This window comes from Dermacentor variabilis, chromosome 3, assembly GCF_050947875.1.
Source record: "Dermacentor variabilis isolate Ectoservices chromosome 3, ASM5094787v1, whole genome shotgun sequence".
Classification (NCBI taxonomy): domain Eukaryota; kingdom Metazoa; phylum Arthropoda; class Arachnida; order Ixodida; family Ixodidae; genus Dermacentor; species Dermacentor variabilis.
In genome coordinates, this window is record NC_134570.1 from 89,367,050 (window position 1) to 89,388,835 (window position 21,786).

At 44.8% G+C, this 21,786-nt stretch overlaps 1 protein-coding gene across 4 annotated transcripts in view; it reads left to right on the forward strand.

Moving 5' to 3' along the window:
* Positions 1-21,786, forward strand: part of LOC142576023 (scoloptoxin SSD14-like) — a 204,579-nt gene that overhangs the window by 155,149 nt on the left and 27,644 nt on the right. For 2 of the 4 annotated variants that reach the window (XM_075685903.1, XM_075685902.1), the window contains exon 3: positions 4,939-5,127. The exons of 1 other annotated variant lie outside the window; for it this stretch is intronic. In XM_075685903.1, coding sequence (XP_075542018.1) covers positions 4,939-5,127 — 189 coding nt within the window. Of the gene's footprint in view, positions 1-4,938; positions 5,128-20,889; positions 20,988-21,786 lie in introns of those variants that run through there. One more of the 4 variants, XM_075685904.1, reaches the window with a different exon arrangement.

Sequence of the window (21,786 nt, forward strand, 5' to 3'; positions counted from 1 at the left end):
GCAGGAACACTAAAACGTCTGAGAATGTGGTGGCATCTCATATAGCTTATGGGAACCAACACCGTCGCCTAGGGTGGTGGTAGTAGTAGTAGTAGTAGTAGTAGTAGTAGTAGTAGTAGTAGTAGTAGTAGTAGTAGTAGTAGTAGTTGTCGATGATGATATGAGCATTACCTTTGAAACGGGGTGGCAGCACACACCACCAACCATTCCACCAAGCTTTCCGAGTCCATGGTGGGTAAGGCCATGGACCCAGGATCTTTGCTCTAGAAATGTTTGACTGTCCAGTTGGCTGAGCACCAAGCGGCTGACATTGGACAACGAAGTGGAGGCAGTTGCAAAGAAGTGCCGGATTGTTTCTTCACAGTTGCAGTGGTGGCATAGGGAGGAGTCAGCCATTCCGATGAGGAAGAAGTGCAAATTTGTGAAGGCTCCCCACTCAAACGACCTTCCTAAAATCAATCGGCCTGAGAAAACGCTTACAGACACCCTCGTGTCTCTATAATTTGCTCATGAATACTTTCTTTTTTCCCTCTCCTACTTTAATCCACTTCATACTCCTCCTTTCCCTCGTGCAGGGTAGCAAACCCCACGTCCGTCTTCTTAACCTCCCTGCCTTTTCTTGCTCTTTTTCTCATGCCTCCAAGCTATATGTGGTGCGGCCGGGACAGCGACGCTACCGCGTGTAGGTAATGGTAACGAAATCGCGTGTTAACTTCGGGAAAACGCGAGGAGGGTGACATATAAGCGCTTACATGTTTAAAAGGTGGTTATTATCTCAATAAGAAAAGAGTTATGCAGATTCTAGATACAGTGGGGATCAATGTTATGCGAAGCATTCTGGAAGTAGCTGGCTGTCCAGCACTGTTCGGCAAAGCGTTACCAGATGAAGGAAAATATTTGTGCAAGTCGAGCAATTGTTTGTGTGACGCTCGTGTGCGTCAACGACAGCAGCAGCGCGACGACGATAGTATGATGGAGACGGTGATAGCATACCACGACTGATTTATCTATTTATACCAATCTGGGGTGCAATTCCATGGGCGAAATCTTTTCTTCGGTTTCTTTCAAACTAATATTATTAGTTTTTTTTTATTTATTTTTTAATATTTTAATATAATATAATATATTTTAATAATTATATATAATATATATAATTATATATAATATATAATATATTTTAATATATTTTAATATTTATTATAAATACAAGTGACTTGCATCACAGTTTACAGTGGACTGTACTATAACTAATTGCAAGTACGTGCCTCAAACCGGATCATATTTGAAGAGGACCGTAACGGCCCGCCACTGCGCTGACCGGGGGTGCTATTGTGAACATCTACAAAATTCCGCCAGTTTGTCAAACTGGCCATCTCGTCAGCTCTCATTGGCTCAGGCGACTGCTAATGGGGTGCTACGGCGTCTCTGGTTGGCTTAAAATGTCGCCATTGCAGAAGTTGACAATATGATGGAATTTAAGACTGTTTCGAATAGCACCCCAGCTCGTATCGCACGTAGATGCTGTTGCGCCATGTCCGCTTGACCCAAAGACAGGTGTGTTTTGATTGGGTAAACAAAAGCGTGTTTTGATAGAATGGCCATGATCCATCTATAACGCTGATTGCATTCGCACCTGCCCATCCCACACCCGTTTCTTCGCGTTTTATACGCTTTTGACAAGGATGCGAATGAGTGCAGCTTGCAATATTATGACATGTGTTGCACGAACTACAAATGCGTTGCAGAGTTCTGCGTAAGAAAGAACTTTACGTAGTTATACCTTCCAGACTACTCATAGTGACTCACAATAACGATCGAAAGAATTCACGTACGATGCGTACGTATTCAAAGTCAGCTGTTAAAGACAGTTCGAAGGAAAACCTGTACTTTCTCCTCTCTTGTCCGGATTTACCAGAGTTCTTTGTTTAGGGCTCATCATTGCGGTTTGAGCAGACGCAGAGTGCACTCAATTTTTAATGTGATCACCACAGGTAAAGGAGAAGACGCAGCAGAAGAAAATTACGCATAATATTGAATTGAATATAAGTATACCACACATTTGAATATACAATATAGGAAGTGTCTTGAAGGCTGCACAACGTCAATAGAAACACAACATATTTTCATATAAACTTTTTAGGGCTATCCAGACGCAGGTTTGCAGGAACGGAGTAAGCATTGTGCATGCGCTGGTAACGTCCCTAAAGAATGTGGGGTGGAAACTTACTTCTCGTACCTGATAAGCATACAACTAAATTAGCAATGAAGCATTGAAGTGTTTCTATACAAACGTTATCATATAAAAGCTGTTGTCTTTCCGTATACCTTTTGTTGCTTTGAATACGCATTCCTTTCAGATGCAGCAGACTATCATGTACAATTTTGTGAGCGTGATGCTGCCGGAGCCGCGTTGAGCGTTTTCAAAATTGCTAACCATCTTTGTGAAAACGTTGATGATCGACGATTTCGGTAAGGACCCTAGCGTGTTTTGGGGGTTCTCGATTTGTGTATGCTACATGCTTGCATAACCCTACTAAATATTTTTTGGTGTGTGCGTGTTCGTGCGCGAGCTTTATTAGAAAAGACAGAAAACGTCATTAGGAAGCAAATTCAGCGAGAAATGTCTAGATATCTTAACGTGCAAGTATTTCGTGAAGTGTATCGTCGTAATCCATGTCCAGGCACAACGATAAGAGTTGTTTGGCGATCAATTATTCGGGTGCTGGCGCACACCACGGCATCGGTCATTTTGCTGGGCTGTTGTATTTGCCGCGCGCGATAGGTGTGTCCGCACGGAGAGATTAGCTGTGAAAAGAGAACATTATGCGGTAGGTTTATGCGCAACATTATGCAGTAGAGAATGTTATGTGGTAAGGAAACGTACTTCGTACTAGATTATTATACATAACATTCGATATATACAACCTTTGCTGAAGCCAGAAGAACATGATGGTTCTCAGTAACGCCTTGAACTTCAGGCAAACAGACAAGGAACCTATTGTAACCGTATCAGCGGTTTGACGTGACAGGACAGATTCTCTGTCAGACGTATTGGGTAGACGTACTGTCGCCTCCCCCCCCCTCCACACACACACACGCGTGTCTGTTAAATGGTTGACAGAAGCAACGGAAGTGAGAAAATAGTAAAGATACAGTGCTAGCGCTCCTCGTTAACTGGAGAGGTTTGCCTGGCGACAGACTTGACATGCTACTCCAGGTGTAATGGAGGATGGGGCATGAAAGCAAGAGATAGATAGATAGATAGAGTGATATATATATATATATATATATATATATATATATATATATATATATATATATATATATATATATATATATATATATATATGGAGAAAAGAAAGGACACACAGTCACACATGCGCAGCTCCCTAGCACACGAACTAGGGAACACATCCAACGGGGAGCACCATGAACTGAAATAAGTGATAATCGAGGCTATGAAAACACCAATTAATTGTTAATGGTGTTAACACCAACCGTTGTTAATGCGCATGCATTTTTTTTCCACGAATACCCCAGCAAACTTTGTCACGCGAAAAGTGTAGTGCCTTGTATCGGCACAAAAAAGCGCAATTCGCGAAGTTGATGTTTAACCGTTATAATTGTGTAAATTTAGATGATTGGTAGCTTTATAAGGGACAAGGAACAATTGAAACAAAAGAAACGGATAAAATTGATGAGAGAAAACAGTTCTCGTCAGGCCGCCTCGAAAGCTTACTTTTCCGCATTACAAGTGTGTGTGCAGAAAAACCTGCTGTGGGGCTGGCGAGTATAAAAATGACAATAACTGATTGGTTCTTGAAATAATAATAATAATAATAATAATAATAATAATAATAATAATAATAATAATAATAATAATAATAATAATAATAATAATAATACACGATTGGCGGCGCTAAAGGAAAATGGTGACGTCTTTGTCGCCGCAACAAGGTCGTAACAAAAAGTAAACAAGAGAAAATCAAATGAAATAAAGGGAAAAAGCAGATGTGGTGAAAGCGGTTGTGACGGAATTCTGGCTCAGTTGACACGATCACTTCGAAGGGGCCACGCAACCTTCCTGGCCACTCATCAACACACCTTTCAGTACACGCATTTCAGTTCTTTCGTACCTGAAAAGCGATGGGTAGAGATGCATAAGCGAAAAGCATTTGCTACGTTTGGGTGGATGTGTCATTTTCCCTCCAATAATTACTTCCCCCCCGCTTGCGGCTTTACGCAGAACTATTGCGTCAAACTGTTGCCTTTGATTCGAGTTGTCGATAAATTCCACCTCGCCCTGCCATCTGCTAGCCGCCTGGTTAGCTCGTATGGTAGAGCAGCTGCCCCGGAAAGGCGATGGTCCCGGGTTCGAGTCCCGGACCATAATGAATTTTTCTTCAATTGCGAGGCATTCCTTTCGATAAACCCGTATGGGTTTCCTTTGTAGCAAATGCTACGTTTGGGTGGATGCCTCATTTACCCTTCATTAAGCGGAAAGCAAGCAAGCGATTAGCAAACGAGCCAAGAGTGCTTGCGCATATATAGAAAATTCTTGTAGCATTTCTTTCCAATATGTATCGGTCCATTCACCGAATAAATTATTTATTATAGTCCTCTGGCAGCTAAACTGTGCACCCGGCCGGACTAAAAAATAAATAAATAAAATAAAACGGCACCTAAAAAACCATAAAATGTAGGCCATAAATTTTCCACAGACAAAAGGCAATGTGATATCGTTTTGTTCGCCGCTTTACATGTGTATAATGTACACGAAACATAGTTAAAGGCTGTAGTATATAGAAGCAACGAAAGGCTCAACAAATAGGTACACGTGCTTGCTGTCGCAGTTAATGTCAGCGAACTTTTGAGACGGGGGCCTGTCCCTCTTTTTCCGACCCTTGTTTCTTTTTATTTCTGCCCGTTTCAAAGTAGCACCAGCTGCGACTGCGGCACCGGCTGCAGCCGAGGCTCGAGGCCGCCGCGTAGGCCACGTGACGCGGCAGGGACGTGCCAGACGCGAGGCCCTTTAGTGTCGCTGAGCGGTTGGAGGGCGCTCGGAAACGAACAGCGAGGCCTTCGCGCGTCGGCGGCTTTGGTCGCGTTAGCGGCGGCCACGTTGTAGTAAGTACAGAACCCGGTCTTTCCATCTCTCGCTCCTTTTTTTGCTCGTTGCTAACGGCTCTGCCGGTGCTTTCTAACACATTTGGCGGCTGCGGTGTTTATGAAATCGCGACAGCTTTGGCTTGACGTTGTGGCAGCCCTTTAGCCCATGCTCGCCGAGACAGGCGGAAGAAGCATGCGTGCGTCTGCCGAGCGCCGTTCGGAATCGTGCTGGATGCGACGACTTGCCATTTAAGCGCCCAGATTGTGGGGCCATCAATTAGTATATCGTGACGCGATGAATTGAAGAAGTCGCGATGAATTTGGGGTAAGCCAGAGTTACAGTGTTGGGAAAACGCTGCACAGTCACATGCTATAGAGCAGTATACACCGTGAAATGATCTGCAGTGTTAAAAAGTGAATAGTGGTGTAGATCGATATATGATTCACATCTTTACGCCCCTTTTTTTTTGCTCTGAGAGTGCAAGTTGTAGAATGATTAACACCTTTATTCGCTTTTAAAGGTGTACATTATGTTAGTTACAGTGTAGTTGGCGGAGCTAGTTAAAGGGGCCGACTTTAGCGCTGTGGCTTAATATATACCGATCTGACGATTCATTGCAGAGGAAGCTAGTTCTTGCGGGCGTAGGGAAGCTTGGCTTGCTTTTTGATGTTATTTTAATTTTCTGTGCGTTTTATCGCAAGAGAAGCTCGGACCCTTATGGATGTCGCTAATTATCGGCTGGATTAGATAGCTTTACTTTTGCTCGGTACGTGATACACTACAGCCATGCGTTGCATAGTGGGTCTTCTTTAATGCACGTCGTATACCGCGAATTACAGTGGCTGTTACTACCAGTAACCGTAATAGGAACGCTAACCGTGTTAGGTAGCAACATGGCAATGCACCCGTACATCTTATAGACCGCCCGCTTCGAGTAGAACTTGTTGCTGGGCGAGTTTCTTTTCGTACTCTTCCTTCCAAAGTCTTTATTTTTTCCTTTTTTGGCGCAACAATGTATTCTTTAGATCCGAATTCGCGTTTGTTGCTGGCTCTCCACCCTGAGAGCAAGTAATTATTGGCAAATTCGTTATCGCTAAGTCTCATCTCATACTGAGGACAGCGCATTAGGTATGTTTTGTCGTTATTATTGGGATGAGCCGTTTGTTTTGACGCCGCTAGGACTACAGAGGTGGGGCCGGGCCGTTAAAGCGGTTTGATTTCTAGTAGGCAGAAGGCACCACAGCATCAATACTGGCGATGCCTTGAAGATGCGGAACGCTATAAAGACGGGATTGTTCACTAGCTAAATAATTAGCTGCCCTGCTCTTGCATGGTACATGACGACGGTAGCGAGCAGACGCCAAGAAGACGCCGAGCGGAAGCTGTGGCGAAGGTGTTTTACAAAGGCGTTCGTCCTTACCGCTTGCGAAGTCGAGGCGGCAAGGTTACAGAAGGGAAAGCGTACAGGTGAAGCGAAGCCCCACTGTCGCACGCATGCAAACGCAGCTTATCGTTACGGCTTCAAATAAGTTTTTTACGTCAATCCACCAACCACGGAGCATTTACCGACAGTTTGGAAAGCAGACTTGCGCAGACGACGCTGCGCGGGGGAACACACATCGAGGCGCACTCGGCCTTTTTATTTGGTAAGAATTGGCGTAGCTTCCACAGTGCTGCAAGGAACTACTGAGATAGGTTATAGCATGGTACGTGATGACGGTGACGTGCAAACACCAAATAGACGCCGAGCAGACGATGTTGCGAGCGTGAACAATAATAAGGGCGAAAAAAAAAAACACATACTATGGCGCTAAAAAGAAACACGCATGGTAGAAACACACGGACACACCGAGCTCCAAGTATACCCACTCATTTATTTAAATAAAAGATGGGGCATGGTGCTGCGCGCGTGCAACAAGAGATGTATGACGGGACATTCAAATATTATCTCCACCGTTACTTAAAGAAGTGCATCTCAGTGTAGCATAAAACGTGACTGAGGTATCGCTCAACGAGCACTCTGTAGGAGTTTGCAAAGCTCACGTCAATCCAGAAATATCGAACATTCAGCACACAGTATTCCTAAACTGGCTGTCATTTTCACAGGGTGTGAACTTGATGTAGCACACAGTTCTCCCAGGACGCAAGGAAATATTGCGGATAACGTACGTATAACGCTTTTGACGCGCTTTTAGTTTACGGCAGCTTTTTTTTACGAAGCCCGTCATTTACTGACGCTCTTCAAGTTCCCAGCACACCACGCGGAAGTGACAAGCTGTCTGCGTCGGTGTGGACTTTCGCTGATCGCGAGCTTCGTGTGCCTCGTGACCATCGCAGAGAGCGTGACGACCATGCCTTTGCCGAAGCAGGCAACGCGTAGGGTTGGTTCCTTCAAAGAACTTTTGGGACCGCTGGTCCAGCGGAGAGTGGTCGCTGGAGTGCGCGGCGCTTTTCGTATTTCGTACTCTACGAGTTATGAGCGCAATAAATAAATAAATAAATAAATAAATAAATAAATAAATAAATAAATAAATAAATAAATAAATAATAGTAATTACGCTGTTACATAAGACACTGAAAATGACGGAATGTTATGTTTTGGGACACAACAGCTTTCCCACGGGAAGACACACCCCCCTAAATGAAAAAAAAAAGAAATGCCTAATTATTCTTCTTCTCCAGGTAGCAGAAGAGGGCTGGTGGCCTAGTGCAGTAGGTATCATAATATTATACAACTTTTTGTTACAGCTTGGCTAACGTTAGCAGGGCCACCCTGTACATAAATATATGCATGGCGCTCCTTGGCCATCCCGCGCCCTTACGCCGCTCAAAACAAGGCATCATCGCAACCATCTGCACTACCCGGGCAGATGTGCCGATCGTTGATTTTGCTCTCTGCGGAATCAGGCGGTGAAACAACGAACTGTACCGAAATATCCTCACTGCAACAAACAAAGGACTTCCAGCGCACAATTTATTTTTATTAAAGCGAAGCGTTTTATGCTTTACTTTTTTGATTGCGGCACGTCGGCTCAATCAATTTCTCGCCGTCTAAAGTAAGGCGATGCCAGATATGGGGGGAGGGAATGGGAGGGTATATTATTTGACTCACGAATAAGAGCGGCTGCACTTGACTGTTATTAGTAGGAAATATGGGCGAATGGGGGGGGGGCGGCACGCCTATGGTGTGGCTGTCACAGGTGATGTTCGGTGCATTGAACTCGCTATTGAATGTTACGCTCTTATTTAAATCTTATGGCGGGAATCGGTTTCAAAAAAAAAAGAGAGAGAGAGGTTTGATGATAGGAAATGCAGAGAGGCTGGCTTGAGGTACATTCCTGTGGCCAGTTACTCGGCGCCAGGGGAAAGGGAAGGGGGAAAGAAAGAGGAACACGATGGCTAATGATGAGGACGGAACGAGAACGCAAAACATACAACGAACAATTAGGTCTACTCAAAGCCTGGAGTTCCGACCTGTACTTTTTTAGAAAGGTAAATAGGGCCTAGGTGGCCTCAGAACTGGATTTAGCATCACACCAAAGGTCTAAAATAACACCCTCTGACAACGGTGGGCCTTCGAAGTGGGCAAGGTCTTTAGTCAACTTCTGTCGCTCTTCCACGTACTGAGGGCAGTCACACAGCACAGGTCAGTCTCGTACATGTGGCTCAGCTCACAGCCTGGAGACTCAGTGCGTTGCATTAGGTGCACTTAGTCACACGTAAATTCCATCCTAGTCTAAGTCAGTGCCGAAGCCTGGCACAGCTGCGCTGAATTTTTGGTGCTGGCCGAAATTTCATGTTTGGGTCGAATCTCCGGAGTCGTCCGTGGCCATGTTACGGATGGTCTCAGTGCTTTTATGACGCTTTTCAGATGATACTTGAGAGAAGGCAGTTGATGTACGCTCTTGAAAAAGTTCTTCGAGTGCCTCTTTCGCTTCGGCATCGGCCAGTTCGTTGCCATGTGGACCACAGCAACTGAGAATCCGTCGACATGTAATGTTCTGGCCGTTTTCTTTCCCTAGCGTATACAGCTCGGCAGTTGGAAGAGCCAAGATTCTGTAGGAGCTTTCTTTCATTACAATTCTAAGTAGCTGGAGAGCCAATTTCGCGTCGCTGAAGAGGGTCCATACTTGAGGAGGCTGTCGGAAAACACAGAGAACTGCCACGCTGTTTGCCACCAGTTCTGTGGATGTCGTTGTCGCCCTGTTACGCAGACGAAACTGTCGAATGACTAGACGTTCAGGCTGAAATGTTCGATGTGCAGGAAATGTTCCGAAGACAAAGCACTGGCACCACGGCACGCAGCTGTAGGTCGGCATGTCGAATTTCAGTGAAAAAGCACTGCGGAAGCGGCATCAAACACACAAGCAAGCGGTGCGGTCGGTAACCGCCTATTAGAGCTTACCCTTGTCTGTCTTTCACAATGGTCGCCGAAAACCAGCGTTGCCGTACTGCGGCACATGCTTCTACGGTTTGCGGAAGTCCCATACCCGCAGACTGTGTCATTCGCGGTCTCATGGGTAACATGGGTCACATGGTGGTGTTTCGATGCCTATCGTCGTCTTGCCGAACGGGCACCTAACGGCTGTGCTGCGAAACGTCTCAGAGAAGACGAATGATTTCGCAGCATTTCATTACTGCTTCACGAAGTATTACATTCACATAGATTTAAACATGTGCGTTGGATCTGCATACTGTACTTCCAGCTCTTTCTACTGCCAAGGAAGTGCACTGATAATGATGCCTGCGACACATTCCACGAGATCTGGATGAAATGTTCTTAAAAAAAGGGAAAAATATCGTTTGCAGCGCACTTAATAGTGTCCGATCAGAGTGAGATTTCTTGCTAACACATGGACATGTTGTCAGTGCGAATACGCAGACTGCAAGCGTCTGGGAGCCGGCGCCTCTTGTGCCAGCTTCCGTATTCAAGTGACCAAGATATTGGATTTCTCTGCGATCTGTGACGCTAATGTTCTGCCCTGTGGCCGCCTTCTCCTCCTGTATGTACACGCCTCAGGTGACATCACACGCAAGGTAACAATCAACATGATAAGTGGCTCTGTGAGAACGACAGAGACTCGTCACATATGAGATAACGCACAGTATACAGGGACATGTATACAGGGACATGTACACGTGTCAATAACGTGTTTTATTTGGGATATTTTCTGCGCTCGGTAGAGCGATTCCGCTATACAAATGTGGGCAGGGAGACGCCATGTGCTGGAAAAATTGCATTGATAAAATTAATCGTGAGAAATGTAAAGAATCATATTTTAATTAACGAGAAGAAATATGGTTGACCGAGGGGCCCGTTGTGGGATCGTTCCCCACCTGCGGCAATTTGTTTTTTCATCCACTTTCGTTTCCATTATTTTTTCTTTTCTTTATTTCATTTATTAGGCACAAGTAATTTCCACTATGTCGTCCTTGGTGTCAGTGCTTGTTGGCTTCTTACCATATTTTAATTAGTGCGCTTAGAGCACGCATATTTCGTACAACACGCATAATGTGATTTATTGAATAATTAAATAAGTTTACCACCCTGCAACAATGCGTTGGCTATAAGAGCACGTTGGGTAGTACTCAAGATTACGTTTGACCACCTAGGGCTCTTTAGCGTGCATCAAAAGCACAGCACACGAGCTGTTCTGGCATACCGTCGCCACTGGAAAGCTACAGTAGACGCCAAAGAATCAAGCCCGCCTCCTTGTGCTCGGGAGGAGAACGCCATTTTAGCCGAGCCACCGCGGTGGTTCGGCAGGAAAATTCAGTATGGTAAACTATATATACAGCGCGTTGTACGCAAAATCTACACACACACACACACACACACACACACACACACACACACACACACACACACACACACACACACACACACACACACACACACACACACACACACACACACACACACACACACACACACACACACACACACATATATATATATATATATATATATATATAATATATATAATCATCTTGAGTCTATTTTTTTGTCCAGTGCCAGGACGAAGGCCTCCCCCTGCAGTCTTCACTGATTCCTGTCCTGCGCAAAATGATTACAACTTGTGGCTGCGAATTTCCTAGTTTCATCACCCCATCTAGTTTTCTGCCGTCGTCGACTGCGCTTGCCTTCTCTTGGCACCCATTGTGTAACTCTATTGCTCCACCGGTCATCCATCATGCGCATTACATGGCCCGCCCAGCTACAATTTTTGTTCTTTTAATGTCAATTGGAATATCGGCTATCCCCGTTTGCTCTCTTATCCACACCGCTCTCTTGCAGACTTTTAGCGTTGCGCCTGGTATTTTTCGTTCCGTCGCTCCTTGCGCGCTCCTGAACTTGTTCTCGAGCTTCTTTGTCAGTCTCCAGCTTTCTGCCTCGTATGTTAACACCGGTAGAATGCATTGGTTGTGCGACTTTCTTTTCAATGACAATGGTAAGCTTCCAGTCAGGAGCTGACAATGTCTGCCGTATGCGATCCAACCTATTTTTATTCTTATATGAATTTCCTTCTCGTGATCAGTGTCCCTTGTGAGTAATTGACCTGGATAAATGTACTGCTTCATGGACTCAAAAGGCTGACTGGTAATCTTGAACTCTTGTTCCCTTGCAAGTCTATTGTATATTATGTTTCTCTTCAGCATATCAATCCTCTACCCCACTCTTACATTTTCTCTATCAAGGTCCTCAATCATTTCTTATAACTCGATCCCAGTTTTGGTGAATAGGACAATGTCATCTGCAAATCGAAGGTTGCTGGTATATTCGCTGTTGATCCTCACTCCTAAGTCTTTCCAGTTTAATTGCTTGAATACTTCTAAGCATGCAATAAATAGCATCGGAGAGATTGTGTCTCCTTGTCTGACCCCTTTCTTAATAGTTCATTTTCTGTTTTGCTTGTGGAGAATCAATGTAGCTGTGAGATCTTCGTAGATAGTGCCTAAGATATTCACCCATGACTACCGTACTCTTTGATTGCTCAATGCTTCTATAACAACTTGTATCTATACTGAAACGCGTTTTCATAATCCATGAAAGCCATATAGAAAGACTGATTGTAGACCGCAGATTTATCAATTACCTGATTGGTGACATGGATGTGAACCATTGTAGAATGAAGCCATCCGGAAGCCAGCCTGTTCTCTTAATTGATTGAAATGTGAGTTCGAGTTTGAGTTTATTGAACGTTACAGGGGGGGGGGGGGGTTACATATGGGGAAAGGTATACAGAAGTAGGTTCCTTAGTGTGAACACTCCAATGGGACCTCTTGTTAAAATATAGATAAAAATAATACAAAATAACAGAAGACAAGTGTTCCCTAACGCAATTGGAAATTATCTTGGTGAAGATTTTATACAATGCTGAAAGCAAGCTAATGGGCATATAATTACTCAGTTTTTGTGTCTCTTCTTATGGATTAGCATAATGTTGGCATTGTTCCAGCTGTCTCGTACATTTGAAGTCGGGAGGCATTGCGTATAAATTGCCGCAAGCTTTCCAAGCATAATATCTCCTTCATCTTTAATTCAATCGAATGTTATTCCATCTTCTCCTGCCGCTTTTCTCCGGGACGTGTTTTGCAAGGCTCTTCTAACGTCATCGCTAGTTGTAGGAGCCTCTTTATTCTGTTCATCCCTACTTGCAATGAAGGTTGCGTGGCTGCTCTTGGTACTATACAGGTCAGTATAGAATTCTTTGGCTGCTTTTACTATATATTCAAAGCTGTAGATGACGTTACCCTGCTTACCTTTCACTGCGTACATCTTGCCCTGTCCTATGCCAAGTGTTCTTCTCAGTGATTTCATACTGCCCACAGTTTTTACTGCTTCCCCAAATCTTCCAACGTTTTAAATTAAAATATCGCTGATTTTCTTCTTGTTTATCAGCTTTGATAATGGAGCGAATTGTGCATGATCTCAAGAGTGAGACACTTTTATGCTTTCTCCTTTGTTCATTAGGTCCTTTGTTATTTGGGAGAGCTTGCCTACTTGTTGCCTTGGTGCCTATCCTCCCACTTCAACTGCTGCTTCTGAAATCAACTTAGTTCAGGTTTCACTCATTACCTCTATGTAATCTCCATCTCTCTGTTCTAAAGCTGCATATTTGTTTGCAAGCACCAGCCTGAATTCGTTTGTTTTGACCCTTAATGCGTTTAGGTTGTCCTGTTCTCTCTTCGAATTGAAAACACTCTTAGAGCTCACTAACCTATGGTTGCTGCCCTTTGCCCCACCAAACACTTATGCATCCTGCACTATACTGGGAATGATAGAGAGTATGAAATTTATTACATTTCATGTTTCTCGATTAGGGATTCACCAGGTCCACTTCATGTTATTGCATTTCTTGTAAAAGTGGTTCCTTATTCGTAGTTTATTTCTTTCCGCGAATTCTACCAACACATTTCCTCTACTATTCATAGAATCGATGCCGTAGTTGCCATTTTCTTCTTCCCAAGCCCTGTATAAGCATCACGAGTTCTTCTATCGTCACAAAGGCCAATATTATCCCGATCAATGCCTGATAATTCTTCACAGAATTATCATCCTCACTCTGGAGGGTTCGTGTGTTGTATGTTGCCAGGTTCAGTTTCCACTGGCGCACTGTCCGGATCCAGAGATACTTAGCACCCCCTGCCGCGTCGCAGGTCTGACCACCACCTTGTCCAGGTGCTCCACAGCCGCTGAGGATTTAGGGCCACGGTTTAATTGTAAGAGTAATCAGAGAGGCAGCGGCCGAATACTGCACAAGGACGGCCAATAATGTTCTGGTGAAGGAGTGCTACACGCAATTATTCCATCCAAACTCAGCATTTAACGCGCTCTGCAAAAGCTGTGTGAATGAGCGCGGTTCACGTATCTATGGTCATTAACTCAGCGCATTATGCCGGCTGGCGCCAACGACAACTTTAACCTTGTCGAGGCTGCCGTTCCTTCAGCTTGAGTACTGACTGGTAAAGGCCAGAGGCGGGCATGATCATACCGCCGAAAAAACACGCATCTTGTGTGTATGCTATACCAGCATATTGAATAAATTTACGCGCACTAACCTGCTCAAAAAGGCTGAGAAGCTAATTATTTTGCAAAGCTTTTACGCTCTTTGGCTAGTAGAGGAACTATTCTCCACACAGTAATAGTTTGCATTATTAAGGGTACTAAAATTATGATAAAGGGAGTTATTTGTTTTTGCACCATCAGTTACGCCTGTTTAGAACCCATTTAACTCGCAACGTCCCTTAACAAACGTGTGGAGAGAACGCCACCACAATATAAAAACGGGCAGATCCCACGCCTTGTGGGAATCGATGTAATGCGAAGCAGTTTGCGGGGAGCCATGAAGTTATCGAAACGACCATGAGAGCACCAACACCTAGGCGGCTGTTTCATGACCTACATAACACGCATATCATGACATTCGTGCAACGATCTATCATTTATGTTAATCGACGCCCTTGTCATACTACGCCAATTTTTGTACATACCAAGTTAACGAAACGACCATAAGCGCACAAAGACTTAGGCGGCTGTTTCATGACACGCAGGTCATGACCGATCATTTATGTTCGTCGTACACTCTTGTCCTACTGTGCCAGTTATGGTACATATCAAGCTAACAAAATGGCCATGAGAGCACCAAGACGTAGGCGGCTAGACAGATAGAAAGGTATTGTCAAAGTGGCAAATGTTCGCCAAGAAATGCTTCGCACTTAAAAATAAATAAGCAGCTATAATGTTGGTAAATAGGTGTTGAGTAACTTTTGAGCCTGTTATAGAAAGAGTGTTTGTACACCCGTAGGCGTACAGCACTCCAACCTTACCGCCACAGTGAGAAATGCATGTTGAATTTAAGCCCATGCTTGAACTTAACTGAATGAAGCCGAAGGAGCATTTGAACAGCTTAGGCACATGGCTAGAAAGTGCGAAACACTTGCAACATATGGAAGTACTACTCAACGTCTTACTAGACCACGGGTAGGTTAACACGAAAGCCATTATCACTGCGCGTCCACAAAGAGGAAAAACGAAATAAACGTATATCGCGTGCACTTGGGGATGAAAATACGCAGGGTAAGACACGGATGAGATATGACACTCGAACACTCTTGTGAGGCGCTGAATAAGGTCACTGGTCATCATTTATGCAGGACGGTGACGAAGCACTGGGGGAGTGCACCTTCGTTTAACCTGGACAAAGAAACAACTCGGCGATGGGAAGGAAAGGAGTCATTCGCTGCAGCTGGGTCCGCTGGTGCGCCAGGAAGGAAAGAAATAAATAAAAGAAAGAAAGCAAGCACGGAAAGACGGGAAAACACGCCCAGTACGGATAGTGTCGCTGCTGTTGGGGGCACGTCAACAGGCGCTGGTGAATGCAAGGGCTCATAATGTATAGGCGACAAAATCATGCCCTGGGCTAACGAGAGTCGGGTCGCGTCTTCCGTGGAAACCGGAGAGAGAACCGGCTCCGGTGGCGCACAATGGCCCGTCTGAGCGGCTACGCACAAGGGTTACGCAGCGAGTAGTCAGCGCCGCGCGTAAATTTAGGAGGGTCGGAGTTTGTGTGCCTATGTGGAGGGCGTATTTGTGTGCGCGCGGGAGCCGGCCTTCTTCAAGGCCGGGTATTCTGCTTATTTTGTTCGTGACCAGCGTAGCTGACCGGCTGTTGGAACCTATTGTAGTGTTACAGCAGTGGACGCGTTTTGTGATAGCATCGTTGGCCCACTTCTTGGCGTGGCCGCTCTCGCGTGAACAGGGACCTTCGAGCAAGAAGCGTGGAGATTCCTGGCAAAATCAGGATCAACGATAACGCTTACTATCCTTTCGGCCTTCCTATACGAAACTACCTGGCCCGCGATGCACACAGGGTAGAAGGACATTGGCTTGTGTTTAAATGCCACTTAAGGTACATTTTCCCGTAGATATATTGAAACCTTGTAGGAGAACGTACGAAGATGTTAAAGAATCCACTTTTTGAATTCTTGTGCGCACTTGTGGCCGTGTCACGCTGAAAGCCCACATACGTGGTTAGAGCAAAATATTCGCCACCTATGGTAGTGCTGCGTTGATAGTGGCGAGCTTGACCAGAATCAGATTAAAAAACGTAGGGCACCACGCACCACGCATGGGAAGATGCCTAGCTATGGGACCATTCTCAGTAAAAACGAAGGTAGATCTCCTCGAGAAGTAGCTTCTAGCCTCTCGAAACACGTCGCCTCCAATTTCAGCACTGTTAAGAGCTTCGAGAATGTGTTCGTGGGCTGCTGGGTTACGTTGTAATAAGGCACTTTTCGCGTCTAAGGGCAGTGCCACCAAGACATGCTTCACAAATTTTTGCAGTTATATTGGACTTGCTTTTTGCGCCGTAGAGACGCTTGAGGCGCTAATTCGATGACTGTCGCGTCCAGTATGTAATGCTATGCAAAAGACCATAAACTAACTTTCCTACAGAGCTAACTTTCCCTGACCAAAATGTCCGCGTTCTTGCTAGTAGCAAACTTTATGCTGATAAAGACGTTTTGAAACTTTCGACGGTGCGACGAACCAACGATGACAGGAATGATGCCGGTGACCCACATACCGATAACTCAAGTGCAATTCTAGCCCGAGGTCCGCCATCATGGTTGCGTCATGGCAGGCGTGTGGAGAAGCACACTTGCAGGTTTTCCATATCGTATATTGCAAGAGCACAGCCTGACTGAGGAGGCAGCGCTGGGTTTCGTAACGAAGACAAAATAACAGCTGGCGCTCTGTAGTCTGCTCGCATCCCCAACAGCTGTACGCTAGTCTTGTTGTTTACGCCGGCTTAGTAATAGAATGAATCAATAAGCACTTGAAACAGCAGCCGTCTCATTGAAGAAAACAAGCATCCTTCAGATTTAATCTCCAAAGTTGCGCAACTCTGCCGTGCCTCACATAATGAGCGTCGCCGATTCGTGACGCAACAAAATGTACGAGTTCTAGCTCGGAGGACAAAGGTCGAGATGTATACTTCCGCCTTTGTTCGGCACACTGGTGGCACTTGGAGGAAACCAAGCCAGGGGTGGGCAGTATAGTGTGAGACCACGTACGGTCTCAGCCTTGGCAATCGATGTCTTGTTTACAGATTAATCTGCGCGCGAGAAGCTGGCGGAGACGTGCGCGCGTATAATTATATGCGTGGACATATGCCAGCCTTTATTTTTGTTTTTGCCTAACCTTGGCACTTGCTTTCCCCTGCTCCGACGCTAACCAGGGGACTCGTTATGCACAAGTGCTCAACGTGCGGACCTTGATATGGGTGCCTCCATCTGGTCAAAAGGAGATGTCTGATCCTCCTTCAGGCTGCTCATGCCCATAACATCAGTGAATAGTAGCCACGTGTGTCGTGCTGCCACAATTAGCTGGCTTTCGTTAACTGACGGTCTCTTAGAGTTCAGAGGAAAACTATCGTCTAAATGCGCGATAATGAACGACTGGGCTTTTTCTGGCTGCGCATGTCGTTTATTTTTCAAGTTTGTCTTGCTCAAAGGAGGCGGTTAAATTTTGCAATATCTTTAAATAGAACGTTTAGATATGGCCGTGATACTTCTTGAAAAATTGAAAAAGTAGTACATTCTATTATGAAGATTTCGAGCTGGTGGGCTTGTAGCTTTCTATTTAAAAAAAAAAGAAGGATGCCAAAATTCTATAAACAAGAGGCAACTCAGTCAAAAGTTGACAATATTGACACGTTATATCATCGTCAATCGCCAATTACCAATCGTCGTCTCTTAAAACTGTGATAACCGACGCAACCCCATCGCAATGCGCTAATTTTGACCACTTTGCACGTTTAAAGAAATATATAGCTATAAAGTATAGATGTATGCTTTCTTTAAGAAGTCTAATAGCTATTGGCACGCGTGGTGCCAGCATTTGCACAACGCGTGTTGTGCCAATGAATCTTTTAGTTGTGAGTCAACGCTTTGTTTGCGTATGAGTCGTTCTTTGTTTTGTGTTCCGTCCTTGTGTGCAATATGAGTAGTAGATCGCACATCACCAACTCACCCAAGCCAACCCGCCGTGGTTGCTCAGTGGCTATGGTGTTGGGCTGCAGAGCACGAGGTCGCGGGATCGAATCCCGGCCACGGCGGCCGCATTTCGATGGGGGCGAAATGCGAAAATACCCGTGTACTTAGATTTAGGTGCACGTTAAAGAATCCCAGGTGGTCGAAAGCTCCGGAGTCCTCCGCTACGGCGTGCCTCATAATCAGGAAGTGGTTTTGGCGCGTAAAACCTCATAATTAAATTAATTTTTCACCCAAGCGACCACCCTATCTGGCAAAGCTGAATTTGCTTTTGTTTTCAAATTAGACTTAACTCTTTGTTTATTACGAGTCGCTGACTAGCTATGAAAGTTTTTCTGCCTAAATCAGCAAGGTGGCCGGAATTTCAAGAAAAGAGCTGTCATCCAGTTGACTGCCTTGAGCGCTGCATGAGAAGGAATGATTTCTTCGCAAAGAAAACTTCGGAGTTGGCTAAAATTTAACCTTGGGTCGGGGATTGACCCTGAGACCAGCACCTGATCATCGAAGTTGCCGTCCTAACGTGTGAGAGGCAGGAACGCGAAGCCGAATCAGTTGACAACACGAGGCAACGCGTAGCATTGCTAATGATAAAAATGAGTCGCTTCTCCCTGAGCATTTCACGAGAAGTAAATTTCTTGGGCTCTAAAACACCACTGCCCTCCTTACTCTGTCCGTATTTTTGGGATTCGCCGACCTTTCTTAGAGAATTTAATTAATAAAACCCATCAAGAAGTACGTGCATCCAAATCAGGGATCCATAAAAAAACCATAGCCTCGTATGCCCCTCCCCCCGCCCCCCCTCCTCATATCCAGAATCCCATCATACAAATATTACTCCACGGTGGCAATGCAAAATAGGATACCGTAAAAGACTAGCGCGCTCGCAAAAATATCATCGTATGACACTATGGTAATAGGTATACGGTCTTAAAGCGAAGCCTTGCAGGCGAACCCTCCAGGTCGTTGCTGACCGCGACTTCCGCTGCTGCCGTCGCTGCTGTCTTGACGAGTAGCTCACAAGAAAGACAGCGCTCACACTATTACGAATGGTATATGTAGCTACATTTCTACTACCCCGTACCCCAGTGAAACGCAGCAATTACGCAGTGAAACAACAGACGCTGCCTAAACATTTTCAGTGCAACAAGTACGCTCCGTCAAGCGCGTAGTGCCTTCACTAAAGCTTTATGTGCCTTTTTTTTTTCGCCGCGCTTTTGCGCGTCTTCTCGCTCGGCTTCTGGCCGAGTGACGTGGGCTGGTCCACGACATGGTGCAACAGTAAACTGGGCTGATCCTGGAGAAGGCGTGATGAAAAGTGGGCCAATACCGGAAGCGGTGTAAATCGGTGGTTACGTCATACACACGGGTCTAGGGGGGGGGGGATTTCCTCGTACAGCTCATTTTTAAGGCAGGCACGAAATCTCTATGCTGCGAAATGCGTTGCAGATGATTCGCAGAAGAGCTTTGGAGCATTTATTTGACCACTTCACGAAAGCTTCTCTTGACACCGATTTGAATATGTTTCTTCAATATGTACAATATTTAATTGAGTATCTTTTGAAAGAGATTGGAAAGGGACACAAAGTGTGTTTGCATAAGACAGCTAGTGGCGCGACATGTAATAATATTATTATAAAGCACCGGATAGCCGCCATCTCTGCCAGATTGTTGTCATGGGGAAGGACCCCTGCTGTTGACATCTTTTGTTATGTGCTACCTGATGCGACAGATTTATGCTCCAAATTCAGGGCGAATTTCTTATGTCAGTTTCCCTACTGAACTGCTCCTGTAGGCTTGAAAAAGGAAAAGAGCTAAGTGTAATTATGTTCTATTGTGGGACTCCTGTAGACGGTTAAGGAAGAAAATATCAACGTATAACGCATAAATGAGCTTTATTTGGTACAGTATAAGCATAAGCTGCATTTGCGTATTTCATAATGAATGTTGCCTGCAGAAATGCATTCTTCGGTGCACTGTTGAACCTACATAAATAAAATTCACTGTACTTGGAACCAATTGTGAATGTCAATGACTGATCAGAGCAAAATTTCGGTATAGGTCCTCCTTTTTGTTAAAATAGAGAAAAGGAAATGAAAACGTAAAGCTTACAATGCACACTGCAGAGAAAAAAATTTAGACGCATATTTTTTAAAATTTGTAGCATTCAAAGTAGTCATTTTTCAAGCGGGCCCAGAGCTTACAATTATATTGGAGATGAAAAGTTTACAAAGTTCATGCCCCGATGTATCATTTACACGTACTTTGTGTTACTGTGCGGACTGTGGCTGCTTTCTTTCCTTCCTAGTTAACTTATCTGAGTGCTAACCTGGCGCCGCCTTCTTTAAGAATATTTACTACTTTTGTCAATTTTTTAGTATTCCGGAGAACCTATGAGATATCACTGCACATCTGTATGTTCGCTGACAAGGAAAACAAAATAAAGAATATTGCTTTCGCCCTTTCATATGCACCAGATGAACTAGTCGTGCTTCTTCCAGTTAAACATTAGAGTGTGACGCGTTATCACTCTATTACCATTTCAATATATCGCCTTCCAGCCACACAACATGGAGTACTTTAGCATATTGTGATACACCTATCAGGTTGACCTTTTCCATGATAACTTGCGCTCAGCTTCGTGCATTATCGCCGCGTTGTGAGATAACGCACGTCGACTGAGAGTATCCACCGTCTGTTTTTCTCCTTTCCTCTGGTGGAAACAGTGGTCCACGATGTCGCTGCCAAGGTATCGCGGCGACGTCACAACGGCTTACGAGCGGCTCTCGCAAGAGGAAGACAAGCCAGTGACTCCTGCGCCCAAGTATATATTCTCGAACTCGATGGTTCGGAGTCGTGTCTTAGCTGTTTCGGGATTAGCTCGAGATATTGACTTTGATGAGAAGCTCGAAGTGTTAGCCTGACTGGCGACCACAGGATGCTAGAACGGGTGTTGTATGAGCGATATAATATATATACACTGTGATTGCACAACCACGCATACATGCAAACAGTACACACACGCAAGAACGCTTACATAGATTTCGAAAGCTATTGGCAACGTGCCATCAATGCGTCTAGCTGTCAAGAATACTAGAAGTGCTTTTGAAACGCGCATGCGGGTCTTCACCACGCACTGAAAATATACCGAAGCTCTAATATGCAGTGGCAGTGGAAGTGTAGTGGGGCCATCAGGGATTATCGGTATGAGAAGTAGTAATGCCATTGACAGCATTATTGAAAACATGTTACAAAATCTCAGGAACATCACAAACAACACGCCAATCAGTCTTAATTTCCACTAAATTTTACACTCAAAAGCTTATCGTGGAGCCTCAACTTACAAAAAGAAGCTTCACCGCATAAGGATAAACTTGGGGCGTACAAATCCTGGCTCGACGCGTTTCCAGCCATGCACCATGGTGCAGTGTGGCGTAGTGTGATTATACTTGTCAGACTGAGCTTTTCCATGATGAATTGTTTTCAGTTTCGTTCACTGACGCGTTGTGAGCTAACGCGTTTCGAAACCAATTATAGTATTCTTGACAGCTAGGGGCACTGATCAGACATTGTGAATACTTCAGGGAGTCGGATCAAACGGCTTTTTTGTTCTGCTTTCGTTC